General features: G+C 42.2%; 2 protein-coding genes and 1 pseudogene across 2 annotated transcripts; 1 reads left to right on the top strand and 2 right to left on the bottom strand.

Annotated features, from left to right (window-relative positions):
* Positions 1 to 15,262, bottom strand: part of LOC124038739 — a 29,166-nt pseudogene extending 13,904 nt beyond the window's left edge.
* Positions 77 to 5,582, top strand: LOC124038355 (cysteine-rich protein 2-like). Its single transcript, XM_046354138.1, has 3 exons — positions 77 to 1,127; positions 1,453 to 1,547; positions 4,971 to 5,582. The coding sequence occupies exons 1-3, from the start codon at positions 1,073 to 1,075 to the stop codon at positions 5,106 to 5,108; spliced, it is 288 nt and encodes a 95-aa protein (XP_046210094.1). The 5' UTR covers positions 77 to 1,072; the 3' UTR covers positions 5,109 to 5,582.
* LOC124038354 (solute carrier family 22 member 7-like) lies at positions 5,465 to 6,842 on the bottom strand. The gene is made up of 3 exons (XM_046354137.1): positions 6,426 to 6,842; positions 6,122 to 6,334; positions 5,465 to 5,817 (listed from the first exon to the last, which is right to left on the bottom strand). Exons 1-3 carry the CDS (start codon positions 6,557 to 6,559, stop codon positions 5,736 to 5,738), a joined length of 429 nt encoding a protein of 142 aa, XP_046210093.1. The 5' UTR covers positions 6,560 to 6,842; the 3' UTR covers positions 5,465 to 5,735.
* Positions 15,263 to 15,440: the final 178 nt, after the last annotated feature.

Below are 15,440 nucleotides of genomic sequence, written 5' to 3' on the forward strand. Positions count from 1 at the left end.
TAATGACCACCCAGAAACAGTGTTGCATCTTTTTTAGCATTGTATTAATGTAAGAAAACTGTGGCAAGACATCAGTAGATTTATAATTGAACACATTTATGAAGATCTTGTGGAGGGATGTACTGTTTGGATTCTTTACCTACGATTGGAATAAGCTGAAAAAGTGTTATGTAATTTATTTATTTTACTAGGCAAGTCAGTTAAGAACAAATTCTTATTTTCAATGACGCAGTCCAAATTCAAGCCATTACCAACTGCGTTACCTCTAAAACCAGTTTTTGGTTTGTCTTAAATATCCCTAACATCGCTGCCGGAAATTAGCACTTTGGGTCAAGTTTTCAAGGACATGACTAAAATACACCCGCTCATCTAGGCGCAAGTGAGCTGTTATAAGACATGTAAATTGCCGAACCTGATTTTAGCACTAGAAAATGCTACTATGCCAGTTTTTACTTGACGCAATTCCAAAACGAACGTGCGTTTGACTCTAGCGCCGCCTTAAACCAGCCAAAAATAGAGCCATGCGTCTTCAAACAACCATCTCTGATTACAAGATTCAAGATTGACCCATGTTAGAACTTTAAACAGATCTTTTTAACAAACAACTTGTTGGGTATAACGTTTCCTTTCGAGATTAAAATTATTTTGAAGGAATGGGTGGGGTAGTTGCTGATCGCTAGATGTTAAATGTATAATGATTTATAATCTGTTGAATTTAGCCTTTTGTAAAACGTTGTAAACCCAAACGTTCTGTTATGTATCATGTCACTGTTTAATCTGAAAACATAGTTTATGTGTTAACTTGAATAGAAAAATTGTATATTTTGAATAATTATGTCAAATAGGAGATTACATTTATTTAATCAGCTGGACTTGATCACTGGTATGTTGAGTTTGTGTGTTTTGCACTGGTTTGTCCTTATGTTTGCTGTCTGGTAATTTGCAGAAAATCAAATATGTGAGTTTATGTAGGGTTCATTTATACGTTTAATTGAGGCTGATTTATTTGTTTCTGTCAGGTGAATAACCTCTAGCTATTGTTGTTTTGCCAGTACCTCACCCTCAGACCAGGATGTTTGCTGGAGAGACCTCACTCTGTCCTGGCTGTGAAAAAGTGGTCTATTTTGGTATGTTTTGGTCACATGATTGATTTATGATATAAACATTGACCACTCAACTATGCATTTTGTGCTTTCTTATATTTATTTTTCTATGTTGGACTGATAGTTCAAGTGGTCACTTAGCAGACTCTTATATTTTCAAAGTGAACTACAGTGAGTGCATACATTTTTGGTATGTGATCACTTTGGGAATTGAACCCAAGGCCTCAGTGTGGCAATCACCACGTTTTTACCAACTGACCCACACAGTACATTGTGCACTTTGTCTTAATTATCCTGACATGCCAGTTGAATGAGGTAATCATAGTGAGGTGTTTGTCTGTCTCTGCAGCAGAGAAGGTGATGTCCCTGGGTAGGAACTGGCACCGACCCTGCCTGCGCTGTGAGAGGTGTAAGAAGACACTGACCTCTGGTGGACATGCTGAGGTATCAAATCAAATCAAATTTTATTTGTCACATACACATGGTTAGCAGATGTTAATGCGAGTGTAGCGAAATGCTTGTGCTTCTAGTTCCGACAATGCAGTGATAACCAACAAGTAATCTAACTAACAATTCCAAAACTACTGTCTTATACACAGTGTAAGGGGATAAGGAACATGTACATAAGGATATATGAATGAGTGATGGTACAGAGCAGCATACAGTAGATGGTATCGAGTACAGTATATACATATGAGATGAGTGTGTAGACAAAGTAAACAAAGTGGCATAGTTAAAGTGGCTAGTGATACATGTGTTACATAAGGATGCAGTCGATGTTGTAGAGTACAGTATATACATATGTATATGAGATGAATAATGTAGGGTAAGTAACATTATATAAGGTAGCATTGTTTAAAGTGGCTAGTGATATATTTACATAATTTCCCATCAATTCCCATTATTAAAATGGCTGGAGTTGGGTCAGTGTCAATGACAGTGTGTTGGCAGCAGCCACTCAATGTTAGTGGTGGCTATTTAACAGTCTGATGGCCTTGAGATAGAAGCTGTTTTTCAGTCTCTCGGTCCCAGCTTTGATGCACCTGTACTGACCTCGCCTTCTGGATGATAGCGGGGTGAACAGGCAGTGGTTCGGGTGGTTGATGTCCTTGATGATCTTTATGGCCTTCCTGTAACAACGGGTGGTGTAGGTGTCCTGGAGGGCAGGTAGTTTGCCCCCGGTGATGCGTTGTGCAGTCCTCACTACCCTCTGGAGAGCCTTACGGTTGAGGGCGGAGCAGTTGCCGTACCAGGCGGTGATACAGCCCGCCAGGATGCTCTCGATTGTGCATCTGTAGAAGTTTGTGAGTGCTTTTGGTGACAAGCCGAATTTCTTCAGCCTCCTGAGGTTGAATAGGCGCTGCTGCGCCTTCTTCACGACGCTGTCAGTGTGAGTGGACCAATTCAGTTTGTCTGTGATGTGTATGCCGAGGAACTTAAAACTAGCTACCCTCTCCACTACTGTTCCATCGATGTGGATAGGGGGTGTTCCCTCTGCTGTTTCCTGAAGTCCACAATCATCTCCTTAGTTTTGTTGACGTTGAGTGTGAGGTTATTTTCCTGACACCACACTCCAAGGGCCCTCACCTCCTCCCTGTAGGCAGTCTCGTCGTTGTTGGTAATCAAGCCTACCACTGTTGTGTCGTCCGCAAACTTGATGATTGAGTTGGAGGCGTGCGTGGCCACGCAGTCGTGGGTGAACAGGGAGTACAGGAGAGGGCTCAGAACGCACCCTTGTGGGGCCCCGTGTTGAGGATCAGCGGGGAGGAGATGTTGTTGCCTACCCTCACCACCTGGGGCGGCCCGTCAGGAAGTCCAGTACCCAGTTGCACAGGGCGGGGTCGAGACCCAGGGTCTCGAGCTTGATGACGAGCTTGGAGGGTACTATGGTGTTGAATGCCGAGCTGTAGTCGATGAACAGCATTCTCACATAGGTATTCCTCTTGTCCAGGTGGGTTAGGGCAGTGTGCAGTGTGGTTGAGATTGCATCGTCTGTGGACCTATTTGGGTGGTAAGCAAATTGGAGTGGGTCTAGGGTGTCAGGTAGGGTGGAGGTGATATGGTCCTTGACTAGTCTCTCAAAGCACTTCATGATGACGGAAGTGAGTGCTACGGGGCGGTAGTCGTTTAGCTCAGTTACCTTAGCTTTTTTGGGAACAGGAACAATGGTGGCCCTCTTGAAGCATGTGGGAACAGCAGACTGGTATAGGGATTGATTGAATATGTCCGTAAACACACCGGCCAGCTGGTCTGCGCATGCTCGGAGGGCGCGGCTGGGGATGCCGTCTGGGCCTGCAGCCTTGCGAGGGTTAACACGTTTAAATGTCTTAATCACCTCGGCTGCAGTGAAGGAGAGACTGCATGTTTCCGTTGCAGGCCGTGTCAGTGGCACTGTATTGTCCTCAAAGCGGGCAAAAAAGTTATTTAGTCTGCCTGGGAGCAAGACATCCTGGTCCGTGACTGGGCTGGATTTCATCTTGTAGTCCGTGATTGACTGTAGACCCTGCCACATGCCTCTTGTGTCTGAGCCATTGAATTGAGATTCCACTTTGTCTCTGTACTGACGCTTAGCTTGTTTGATAGCCTTACGGAGGGAATAGCTGCACTGTTTGTATTCAGTCATGTTGCCAGACACCTTGCCCTGATTAAAAGCAGTGGTTCGCGCTTTCAGTTTCACGCGAATGCTGCCATCAATCCACGGTTTCTGGTTAGGGAATGTTTTTATCGTTTTTATCGTTGTAACTGTCTACTACAGTTACTGATGACCTGAAGCGAGGGCTGCTTTTAAGATCAACATCAGTGTTTCTGTGTTGAAATTCACAAGTAAGGTTGATTTGATTGATTTTATTATTAAAGTGTCTTGCATTTTCAGGATGCCTAGCCCACATGGACTTATAAGACAATCTGAAGATGCATAGATGTTGGTTAATTAATTAAATCATACATAGAAGTGATTTAGCTCGTCTGGTAGGCTTGTGTCACTGGGGAGCTTGCGGCTGTGCTTCCCTTTGTAGTCTATAATAGTTTGCAAGCCCTGCCACATCTGACGAGTGTCGGAGCCAAGGTACAGTAGTATGTTTCAATCTTAGCCCTGTATTGACGCTTTGCCTGTTTGATGGTTCGTCGCAGGGCATAGCAGGATTTCTTGTAAACTTCCGGAGTAGAGTCCCGGACCTTGAAAGCGGCAGCTCTATCCTTTAGTTTAGTGCGAATGTTGCTTGTAATCCATGACTTCTGGTTGGGGTATGTACGTACAGTCACTGTGGGGACGACGTCCTCAATGCACTTATTGATAAAGCAAGTGACTGATATGGTGTACTCCTCAATGCCATCGGAAGAATCCCGGAACATATTCCAGTCTGTGCTAACAAAACAGTCCTGTAGTTTAGCATCTGCTTCATCTGACTACTTTTTTTATAGACCGAGTCACTGGTGCTTCCTGCTTTAATTTGAGCTTTTAAGCAGGAATCAGGAGGATAGAGTTGTGGTTGGATTTACCAAATGGAGGGCGAGGGAGAGCTTTGTACGAGTGTGTGTGGAGTACAGGTGATCTACAATTGTTTTATCTCTGGTTGCACTCATGTTGATAGGAATTTGGTAGAACTGATTTAAAGTTTTCCTGCATTAACGTCTCTGGCCACTAGGAGCACCGCCTCTGGGTGAGTGGTTTCCTGTTTGCTTATTTCCTTATACAGCTGACCGAGTGCGGTCATAGTGCCAGCATCTGTCTGTGGTGGTAAATAAACAGCCACGAAAAGTATAACTGATATCCAGAAGAACTTTTTTGCCGTAAGATACCGTTGCAGAAACGTTATGTACAAAATAAGTTTAAAAAATGTAAATGGAATTTTTTTCCCCTTGTTACAGCATGAAGGGATACCTTATTGCCACGTCCCTTGCTACGGCATCCTGTATGGACCAAAAGGAGTGAACATCGGCAAGGTGGGCTGTTACATCTATGAGAAGGAAGACATGGAGCAAACTGAAATACCCAGCCAGTCCTAACCACACACTAAAAAGTAAGATGAATGGGGTTTCTGTTTGATTAGGGTAATTTCAGTGACTGAATTGAGTGACTGAAGTGATTCACTGACTGAATTGACAGGTATTGCAATGGACCCGACCACATGCTTGCTGATAAACATGAAGTATTTTTGTGTGTATTTTTACATATTGTTTGTATAACGTAATAATGTTTCCGAATATTTAAATCACTTTTGCAACCTGCTAAGCACACAGATTTATAAAATACGTATTTAACAACAGGTTCATATCCAATATTAAAGATTGATTGCATACATTTGCCAATGTTTATGGTGAGGAAGAATGCATAAAGAGTTATGATACGTTATCAAAGATAATATTTTGTTCCTCATTCATATGAAACAGAAAGGTGTCTTTACTAAATAAGATAATGCAGTATTGCAATTGAGTGGAAAATTAGAATTTGTATAGGAGGAATAAAATGAATTATGCTTCTCTTGTGTCTTGTTTTATTAAATCAGTGCAAGGTTTGAATGTTGTTTTTGATGTGGAACAAACACAATGAGATTACTTGAAAAGGTGTTTGAAAATTGTTGTTGGTGCACATTTGGGCATATAAAAAATATTTACAGAAAGAATATCTTAGTGTCAATTTTCCCCCTCATCGTTGGCCTTTGATTTTAGAGGGATTTCTGTTGTTTCCACAACTTGGGATCCAGCCAAAATGTTCCTAGAATTGTACATAAAAAGAATAAACACAGTCATTGATAAAACACTATGATATTCATAATCATCAATAACCATATTTGCAAAGAATTTACAGATTGTACCCTGGCAAAATGCTTGCTTGAGAAATTGTGGTTTGCTAGGTTTAGGCTAGTATTTTAGAATTGTAGCAACTAGGCAAAGGCTGAGCGATTTCTGCATATTTAGCCTTTAATAGATGCATTGTGATCTGTCTAGTGCGCTGCTCTTTAACGCACCTTGGATTGAATCTCAACCTAAGTGTCTATATCTCAGAGGCTATATCATACCCTGTCTGCCCGTCCTCAATGTCCTGAATGGTCTCTGGTAGACAGCGGTCACGTGTCTCAGGCAGCATCCTGGCCACCAGGCAAGCCAGCAGGGCTATGGAGCAGAGGAGGACCTGCGGAAGGTCCCTCCACACCTTGTCAAGCAGCAGAATGAGAGGGGCCAGAGAAACCGCCAGGCGACCCATGGACGAATTGTAGCCCATGCCATTCTGCCTGAAAGACAGAGAGAGAAATATACAGAACACACATTTTGACCTGTCTGTCTTTAGTTACACTTTAAATCGGAGACACAGGTGTGATTTACCTGACCACAGTAGGGAACAGCTCAGAACTGTATAACACGACAGTTGTGAAGGATGCTGCCGAGCAACCCTTCCCCAGCATCGCCACCACCGTCCTGAAAACAAACATGTCTGAAGTGGAGGAGAGGAACGACATGACCTTTCCTTTAAGGCAACGTTTCCCACCATATTTAAATATTTAGGATGAGTTCATGAATAACTGAAAAAAACTGGAACATACCCCAGCAGAACTCGATGATAACTTGTGTAGAGTTGTGATAACTCCTTTAGAGTTGTGATAACTCGTGTAGAGATGTGATACTGCCAGGGTCTGTTCTAACCCAGCTCTAAAACACCTGATTCATCTAAGCTAGGTCTTCAATTTAGAAAACTATAGTTGAATCAGGTAGTATGTCAGTGCTGCACTAGAGGAAGGGCAGTATTAGTTGACAGCATCAATACATTATAAGATGTCTCCTGGACTTGAATTGACCGCCTCCCTGACCCCCACAAAAAAAGCACTCACCTCTGGGTAGGAAAATATTAATAGCGAGACAGATTCCAGCTCCTAGCAGAGATCCTACTTCTGTGTTTCTCCTACCCACCTTATCCAGAAGGTATTAAGTACACTGATAGTGTGACTGGGAGTTCTATGGCACCATACACAAACTGGGTTAGATATATGTTGAGCCCAAATCCAGTGATGTTGAAGCTAATGCCATAATATGTTGAAGCCACACCATACCTTGGGGATGAGAAATCAGGTTGGCATTGTTGGTGTTGTTAAACAGTGTAGAGCTATGTCATGTGTTTTGACACAGTTTGAGGTGAGCTAAAAGTCTAATTTAAAGTTGAATTTACATTTCAGGATATTCTCTTATGTGGATATTAGATCAAAACGGTCAAATGAAATCTTACCCAACTTGATAGCATCAATACATTCCTAACATTATAGTGTGTGGCCAGACATGATGAACCTGCGTTTACTAAAGCAACTTGTATCAGATATCATGAGTCAGGGGATATTCACCACACTATGCCTGTGAGTAGAGCCAGTCTCCTCATCTTTGGGGTTCTGACCAAGTCCAGGTAGGAGTAGGTTCTGTCTTTTCTCTCTGTCACAATGATACTGGACAGCGTCTGGTGGCGAGAAGAACAGAGGCGGATCAGTTGCTGAATCTCAAAATCAACCCCTAGACTTGATCTCCTCGACGCACCTGTAGATATGAAAAGATTGGATATACATAAGCAATATGGAAAAAATCCACCCAGGCTTTAAGAGGGAAAGTAAACAGGTCCTAGATCTATTTGTGCTGTCTTGCCAACTCTGACCACAGGAGTTATCAAGACAGTCCCTGTGCACAAGAAGACCAAAGTAACCTGTCTAAATTCTGTTCGTTGACTACAGCTCAGCGTTCAACACCATAGTGCCCTCCAAGCTCATTACTAAGCTAAGGACCCTGGGACTAAACACCTCCCTCTGCAACTGGATCCTCAACTTCCTGACGGGCTGCCCCCTGGTGGTGAGGGTAAGGCAACAACACATCCACCACGCTGTCCCTCAACACAGGGCCCACTGACACTCTTGCACTGGCTCTATGCACAATCACTGGACTCTACCCACTCATACTACACTGACACTCTTGCACTGGCTCTATGCACAATCACTGGACTCTACCCACTCATACTACACTGACACTCTTGCACTGGCTCTATGCACAATCACTGGACTCTACCCACTCATACTACACTGACACTCTTGCACTGGCTCTATGCACAATCACTGGACTCTACCCACTCATACTACACTGACACTCTTGCACTGGCTCTATGCACAATCACTGGACTCTACCCACTCATACTACACTGACACTCTTGCACTGGCTCTATGCACAATCACTGGACTCTACCCACTCATACTACACTGACACTCCCAACACTAACATATACCCATATACACACACACACATACTACATATGCTCACACACACAAAACACAAACACATCCATATTGACTCCACACACGTACACTTTCACACTCTTTTTATACTCTTCACATGCTGCTGCTACTCTGTTTATTATCTATCCTGATTGCCTAGTCACTTTTACCCCTGCCTACATGTAAATGTTACCTCAACTACCTCGTACCCCAAGCACATTGACTCGGTATCCTTGTATATACTGTAGCCTTGCTATTATTTTATTGTGTTACTATTTTGTGTTAATATTTCCTTTTGATTTGGTCATTTCCGTTAAGTATTTCACTGTATAATCTACACCTGGTGTACTCAGCACATGTGGCAAATACAATTTGATTAGATTTGTGCACAAACAGATCTGGAACCAGGCTAGAAAGAAGAGTGAAGGAATTTAAATAACCATATTGCTTAAACGTATCCTATCCTGGCAATTGCTTACCTCTGGTGTAATTTCGGATGCAAACTCTTGCTTCTGGTTAATCTGGGCACATTGTTGCAAATAAAAGTTTGCTTTCTCAAACTTCCCATTGGCTATGAGCCACCTGGCTGACTCAGGAATCCACCTATTGGAGGAGGTAAAGATGTTATTCACAATAACACAGCAACTGTTAACTGTTAACTGTCCATTCATTTGTTTGTTAGTCCCTCCCTCCCTCTGACCTCCATGTGAGTATGGCCAGGACGAGAGGTGAGGTGACCACTATGGTCAGCTGTCTCCAGTCGTTCACACAATAGGCTATGGCTGGAATCATGGAGTTACCAAACGTCCAGGACAGGCTGTCAATCACTCCCACTAATTTTCTGTGCTCAATGTCCACCCACTCCACACCTGAGGATGGCACAACGCAACACCAGATGAGTCAAGGATAGTCTCTGAGACACCACGTGGGTTGTCTGTATTCATCTAGTGGTGGGTGGGCTGCATGTGTGTGTGTGTGTGTGTGTGTGTGTGTGTGTGTGTGTGTGTGTGTGTGTGTGTGTGTGTGTGTGTGTGTGTGTGTGTGTGTGTGTGTGTGTGTGTGTGTGTGTGTGTGTGTGTGTGTGTGTGTGTGTGTGAGCGTGCGAGCGAGCGTAATCACTGAGTACTGATGAGATGATGACGATGCCAGTGATGCCGAACCCAGTGAAGAACCTGAGCACAGCAAGCATTATGAAGGAGGTGGAGAAAGCACTGGCAACACCAAACTGCATGCCAGAGATATAGGACACCAGGAGCATGGTCTTCCTACCAAAACTAGAGAAATAAGACAACAGGTGAAGATAAAGTGAAGAGAAAAATATCTAATTACATTAAGTAACTTTCTCCGAGCTAGAATGGCCCATAGGGCATGGGCCTATTTCCTGTCTCTGTAGTGTGAGGCAACTCCCCTCTTTCAAGTAGAAATATAATAAGATACGCTTATGTAAAGAGAATACAAATACAAATGTCCCCTTAATTTGATCGATTTAAAAAATATTAAAGACCAAATGTAGCTGTTTTTATATCAATGTCAAATTGTCAGTCTCTCTTGGATCAAAGCAGAGGAAAGATAAATGTTAATGTGAGAAATATGAATGTGTTGAAATAGCTCTGACAGACAAACTTACCCCACCAGACATGCCACCAGGGGTCTCTACACAGCCCCAAATCCAGAATGAATTCAAGGAACTCCCTTCCATTTCAAATTACTCAAGCAAACAGCAAAATGTACTTTAATAAATTAATAAAAACAGCACAATGCCTCTGCCCTTTCTTTTATTTTTTTAGGAGGTAGATCAGCTTTAATATTGCAGATAGATTGTAGCTTCCCTCAATGTAATTGTCTTCATAATTTCCAATCCCCCCTATTTTACCCTAATAACTCATAGTCATATGTGTACTGATGTATGTATGCGTGTAACTGCTAGATGTTACTGAATGTAAATGTACGATATGAAAATGAAAATGTAATATATGAATGTATTAGGATGTAGGCATAGAGTAATGGGTCTCTCTGTTTCTCTCAGTGTTGTTTTAGTAGGACCTTTCTAGGTCCTATTGTTATTATTTTAAATGTGTGTAGTTCAGTCCTTGAGCTGTTCCTGTCTATTGATGTTCTGTAATATGTCATGTTTTATGTTTCATGTGGACCCCAGGAAGTGTAGCTGCTGGTTCAGCAATAGCTAATGTCGCCAAGCCCACTGGCTACAGGTTATCTACAAGTCTCTGCTAGGTGAAGCCCCGCCTTATCTCAGCTCACTGGTCACCATAGCAGCACCCACTCGTAGCACGCGCTCCAGCAGGTATATCTCACTGGTCACCCCCAAAGCCAATTCCTCCTTTGGTCGCCTTTCCTTCCAGTTCTCTGCTGCCAATGACTGGAACGAACTGCAAAAATCACTGAAACTGGAGACTCATATCTCCCTCACTAGCTTTAAGCACCAGCTGTCAGAGCAGCTCACAGATCACTGCACCTGTACATAGATGGGCTGTTTACAGATGGGCTATCTACCTCATCCCCATACTGTATTTATTTATTTATCTTGCTCCTTTGCACCACAGTATCTCTACTTGCACATTCATCTTCTGCACATCTACCATTCCAGTGTTTAATTGCTATATTGTAATTACTTCTCCACCATGGCCTATTTATTTCCTTAACTTACCTCATTTGCACTCACTGTATATAGACTTTTTGTTTTCTTTGGTTCTACTGTATTATTGACTGTATGTTTTGTTTATTCCATGTGTAACTCTGTGTTGTTGTATGTGTTTAATTGCTATGCTTTATCTTGGCCAGGCCCCAGTTGCAAATGAGAACTTGATCTTAACTAGCCTACCTGGTTAAATAAAGGTGAAATAAAAAATATATATTTAAAAAATGGGGACATAGACGAGAGAAGATGTTTGCGGGTGGGGGTGCTGCAATTCGTTTTGCATACGGCTGTATCGGTCTGATAATGCAGGAGTAGTAAAGGCTCAATACAATACTTTTGTGGGAGAAAAACATGTCTCCCGAGCTGCAGAGGGCTAAATGGAGAAGACACATTTCACTTGAAGGCATTCAGTTGTACAACTGACTAAGTATCCCCCTTTCCTATATCCGTCCGCTAATACGGGAAAGGCCAGACCTCAGCCGTCTATGCCGGCAGATTGAAGAGGCCGGCATTTTCTGAGCTAAACTGACAAAGACACACCTCCAACAACACATAAAACCTCACATAATTCTGCCCAAAAACAATTACAATTTCTCTCAACAGTGGCATGTGGACTTTTTAGGTGAGCGCTGATGCCTGTAATTAAGTAGTGCCAACTTTGTGAAAGGCAGGGGCGCATTATATTTTGCTTGTCCATTCCCAGCGTGCCTCTTCAGGGTGCTGTTGGAGAGACGTATCGCTGCCACGCTCCACCAACATTCCGTCAAAATGAACAAAAATAAATCATGTAGCAGATATAGGATATGGTAGAAAGAGTATGTGGCTTTATCTGTAGCCTACAGGCTGGAGATAAAATGTATAAGTAATGGGAGAGACACTTTTTACATCATGCAGGTTTCTCTGATAAAATACCCTAACCTATAAGGCGCCGAATCATATAAATAAAATGTGCTGACATGTTAACAAACCACATATACTAAAAACAGTAGAGGCCAAAGTAAAATGGACAATATGGAATGGATAATCAGGCTACTCAAAACTGCTGTCCAGAAGTTTCACCCCTTGGGCTAAATTGTCATGATCATTGGTTTCAAGTTTGTATACATGGCGAAAAATAAAATACTTATGCATTTCCCAATGAGTAAACACATTGCAAATAGGCTCAGAATAACTCCTGATAAAGTTGGGTAGATGATATTCATAGCTTAAACAGCCAAATTGTTTAGTGTGGTGGAAATGTAATAAAGCCAATGGAAAAGCTTGTTTTAGAAACATTGGGACTAAGACATGGATGAGCATTCATAAAATTACATTGCAGGCAGACACTGTAGGATACACCCCAGTAAGCACAGACCGACGCCAATGTCTTTTGGATGTATTTTTTTGGTCTTGTCTGGACCAGCAATCTTTTTGTTTGTTGCAGTCTACAATGGTCTTGATTTCCACACCCACAGACGTTAGTTTTTGGTCCAGTCTAGACCAGCCTTGATTTTGCTCAACTATAGACGCCTATGTTTGGTTCGGATTTGGTGTGGTCACAACCGGCCTTGATTTCTGGAAAATACATATGTTCTTTTCACTTTTCATTCAGAACCTAAATTGAACCTAACTTCAACGTCTGGAAAATACGGATTATAGACGTCTTTTCAACATAATTGTGCTTACTCTGAGTATTCTAGTTTTGCAGGGGGCAATATGTTTGTCTCACCTAGGGTGGCAGAATTGCCAGGACCAGCCCTGAATACAGGTGTAATAAAGGCCCAGTGCACTACTTTTGTTTAAAAAAAGGTCCCTGCAGCTAAAGACGGAAGAGTTGTAAAGGCCAAGTGTTTTTTTTTTACAAATAATAAATAAATATTCCCATTTTTCAAGGTGCTGCAGCACCCTCAGAACTCCCATGGCTATGAATGGGATCCTAAAAAAAATATTAAATACTAAATACTAAACCTAATACAATTAGGTACCATAAAACAGTTTTCTATTAAAGTAAAAATATATATATAAAATAATGCTTTTTAGAAATATAATTATTTCTCAAGCAATAACTTTGAGGGGAAAACTTTTATAGGTTTGGAATTCTCTTTGTTATTGGTAAATTAACAAATTTGCCACCTGGTGATGTCACCAGGCGAGCCACAACTCCACCCATGCAAAACCTGCTGATTAGAAGGTCCTGTGTATATTGTATTTTCAACCAGAAACTGCACTATATATAAAAAGTATGTGGACACCCCTTCAAATTAGTGGATTCGGCTATTTCAGCCATACCTGTTGCTGACAGGTGTCTAAAATCAAGCACACAGCCATGCTGTCGCCACAGACAAACATTGGCAGTAGAATGGAGCTCATTGACTTTCATCGTGGCACCGTCATAGGATGACACCTTTCCAACCAATCATTTGTCAAATGTCTGCCCTGCTAGAGCTGCCCCGTTCAACTGTCTAGGAGCACGAGCGGCTCAGCCACAAAGTGGTAGGCTACCTGCCCCAATGCATAGTGCCAACTGTAAAGTTTGGTGGATGAGGAATAATGGTATGGGGCTGTTGTTCATGATTCGAGCTAGGCCCACATTCTAGACGATTCTGTGCTTCCAACTTTGTGGCAACAGTTTGGGAAGGCCCTTTTCTGTTTCAGCATGACAATGACCCCATGCACAAAACAAGGTCCATACAGAAATGGTTTGTTGAGATTGGTGTGGAAGAACTTGACTGGCCTGGACAAAGTTGAGCTTAACACCATTGAACAGCTTTGGGATTAATTGAAACGCTGATTGCGAGCCAGACCTAATCACCCAACATCAGCGCCCGACCTCACTAATGCTCTTGTGGCTGAAAGGAAGCAAGTCCCAGCAGCAATGTTCCAACATCTAGGAAAGGCTTCCCAGAAGAGTGGAGGCTGTTATAGTAGCAAGGAGTGGACCAACTCTATATTAATGCCCATGATTTTCGAATGAAATGTTAGACAAGCAGGTGCCCAAATACTTTTGGTCATGTAGCATATCCGGGAAAACAACCTTTTTTTTAAAACACTTTTACGGTGTTAGTTTAATCAGCGGCAAAGAACAGGAAAAATGCATTTTGACTCTGGGCACTGGGCCTTTAACAACTTAACAACTTTTTTGTATCCATTCAGAGACAGTCTACTTCATGTTTTTAGGTCATCTTGGAAATCCAGAACGATCTAATTGCATCAGATGCTCAAATAAGATCTGGGGAAAGACATGTTAGGAAATGTACTAGAATGAGGAGGGGAAGCAGCGCGGTAGCTCCACCCTCCTCTCTTTCTAAGTTACCGGTGGGTCTATTGGCCAAAAGATGCTAACAGTGATGCATTGACAGTTCCTCATTAGTCATTGCATCCGCACATTCTGTTGACAGACACTACCATACCAGTTATGTTACGTGTGTCTGTACACAAGAGATTTGTTTTAAGGTGACTCTAAAATCCACTGTCTATGAATTTATAAATGATTGTTAACTTACCTGTCACTCAGACTACCAAAGGTCATTGCTCCGAACATCACTCCCAAGAAGAAGATGGTGGCCGTCGCCTTATTTAGCCCTTTTTGGTCACACACCAAGTCCCACTGATGTAAGAGGTAGAAATAAGAATAAACAGACAACACATTCAAGGTACCGTATAAAAGAGAACAGCCTCTACTTCCATTTTGGGAAATAATTTAATTGAGTAGCTAGCACTGCAACAATATTCAAAGAGATTTGTAGAGATTTGTACTAACAAATAATACTTCATTTCTATGCAACCATGTGTAGTGGTCGAAGAATGACATTCAATGAGTACAACATGGCCTTTTATTCAATGAGACATTCATTGACTACATTATTACCTATAGTCTAGTGACAAAAAGACAGAAAAGCTTACCTCTGTAGCCAGAGTGGATTTGAAGGTGCTGTTGTCATATACCCATCCATTCTGACAGGGGACTGTAGCTAGGTCACTGTCATTGGAGTTGGACAGGAGGTTGAACTGGGGTTCTGGGAACATCTTGCAGGAGCTTGGAGTCCCATCTTCCTGTACTGGAATAGTGACAGTCAGTCTCTGCTCCTGGGTCAGATTCCCAAAGACACCCTCCTCATCCAGAGTGCTGAGGTCACAGCGGTGAGAGGGCACAGCAGCTATGAAGTTACCCAGCATAAAGTGACAAGGCAGGGTGAATCGAGCAACGAAGCTGATAATAATGATCATAATCTGGAACCGTCCAAATACATTGTGAATGAGTGTGATTGCTGTGCTTTCAGTATTACAAGAAGTCTGTCTGAACCAAGTGGAAGATGAAGTTTGAGCACCTACTCTCGGATATCAATCAGAGAGTAGGTGCTCAAACTTCATCTTCCACTTGGTTCAGACAGACTTCTTGTAATACTGAAAGCACAGCAATCACACTCATTCACATTCGTGCTTTGGAACCAAGAAAATATTTCA

The sequence above is a fragment of the Oncorhynchus gorbuscha genome, linkage group LG06 (genome assembly GCF_021184085.1).
Source record: "Oncorhynchus gorbuscha isolate QuinsamMale2020 ecotype Even-year linkage group LG06, OgorEven_v1.0, whole genome shotgun sequence".
NCBI lineage: Eukaryota > Metazoa > Chordata > Actinopteri > Salmoniformes > Salmonidae > Oncorhynchus > Oncorhynchus gorbuscha.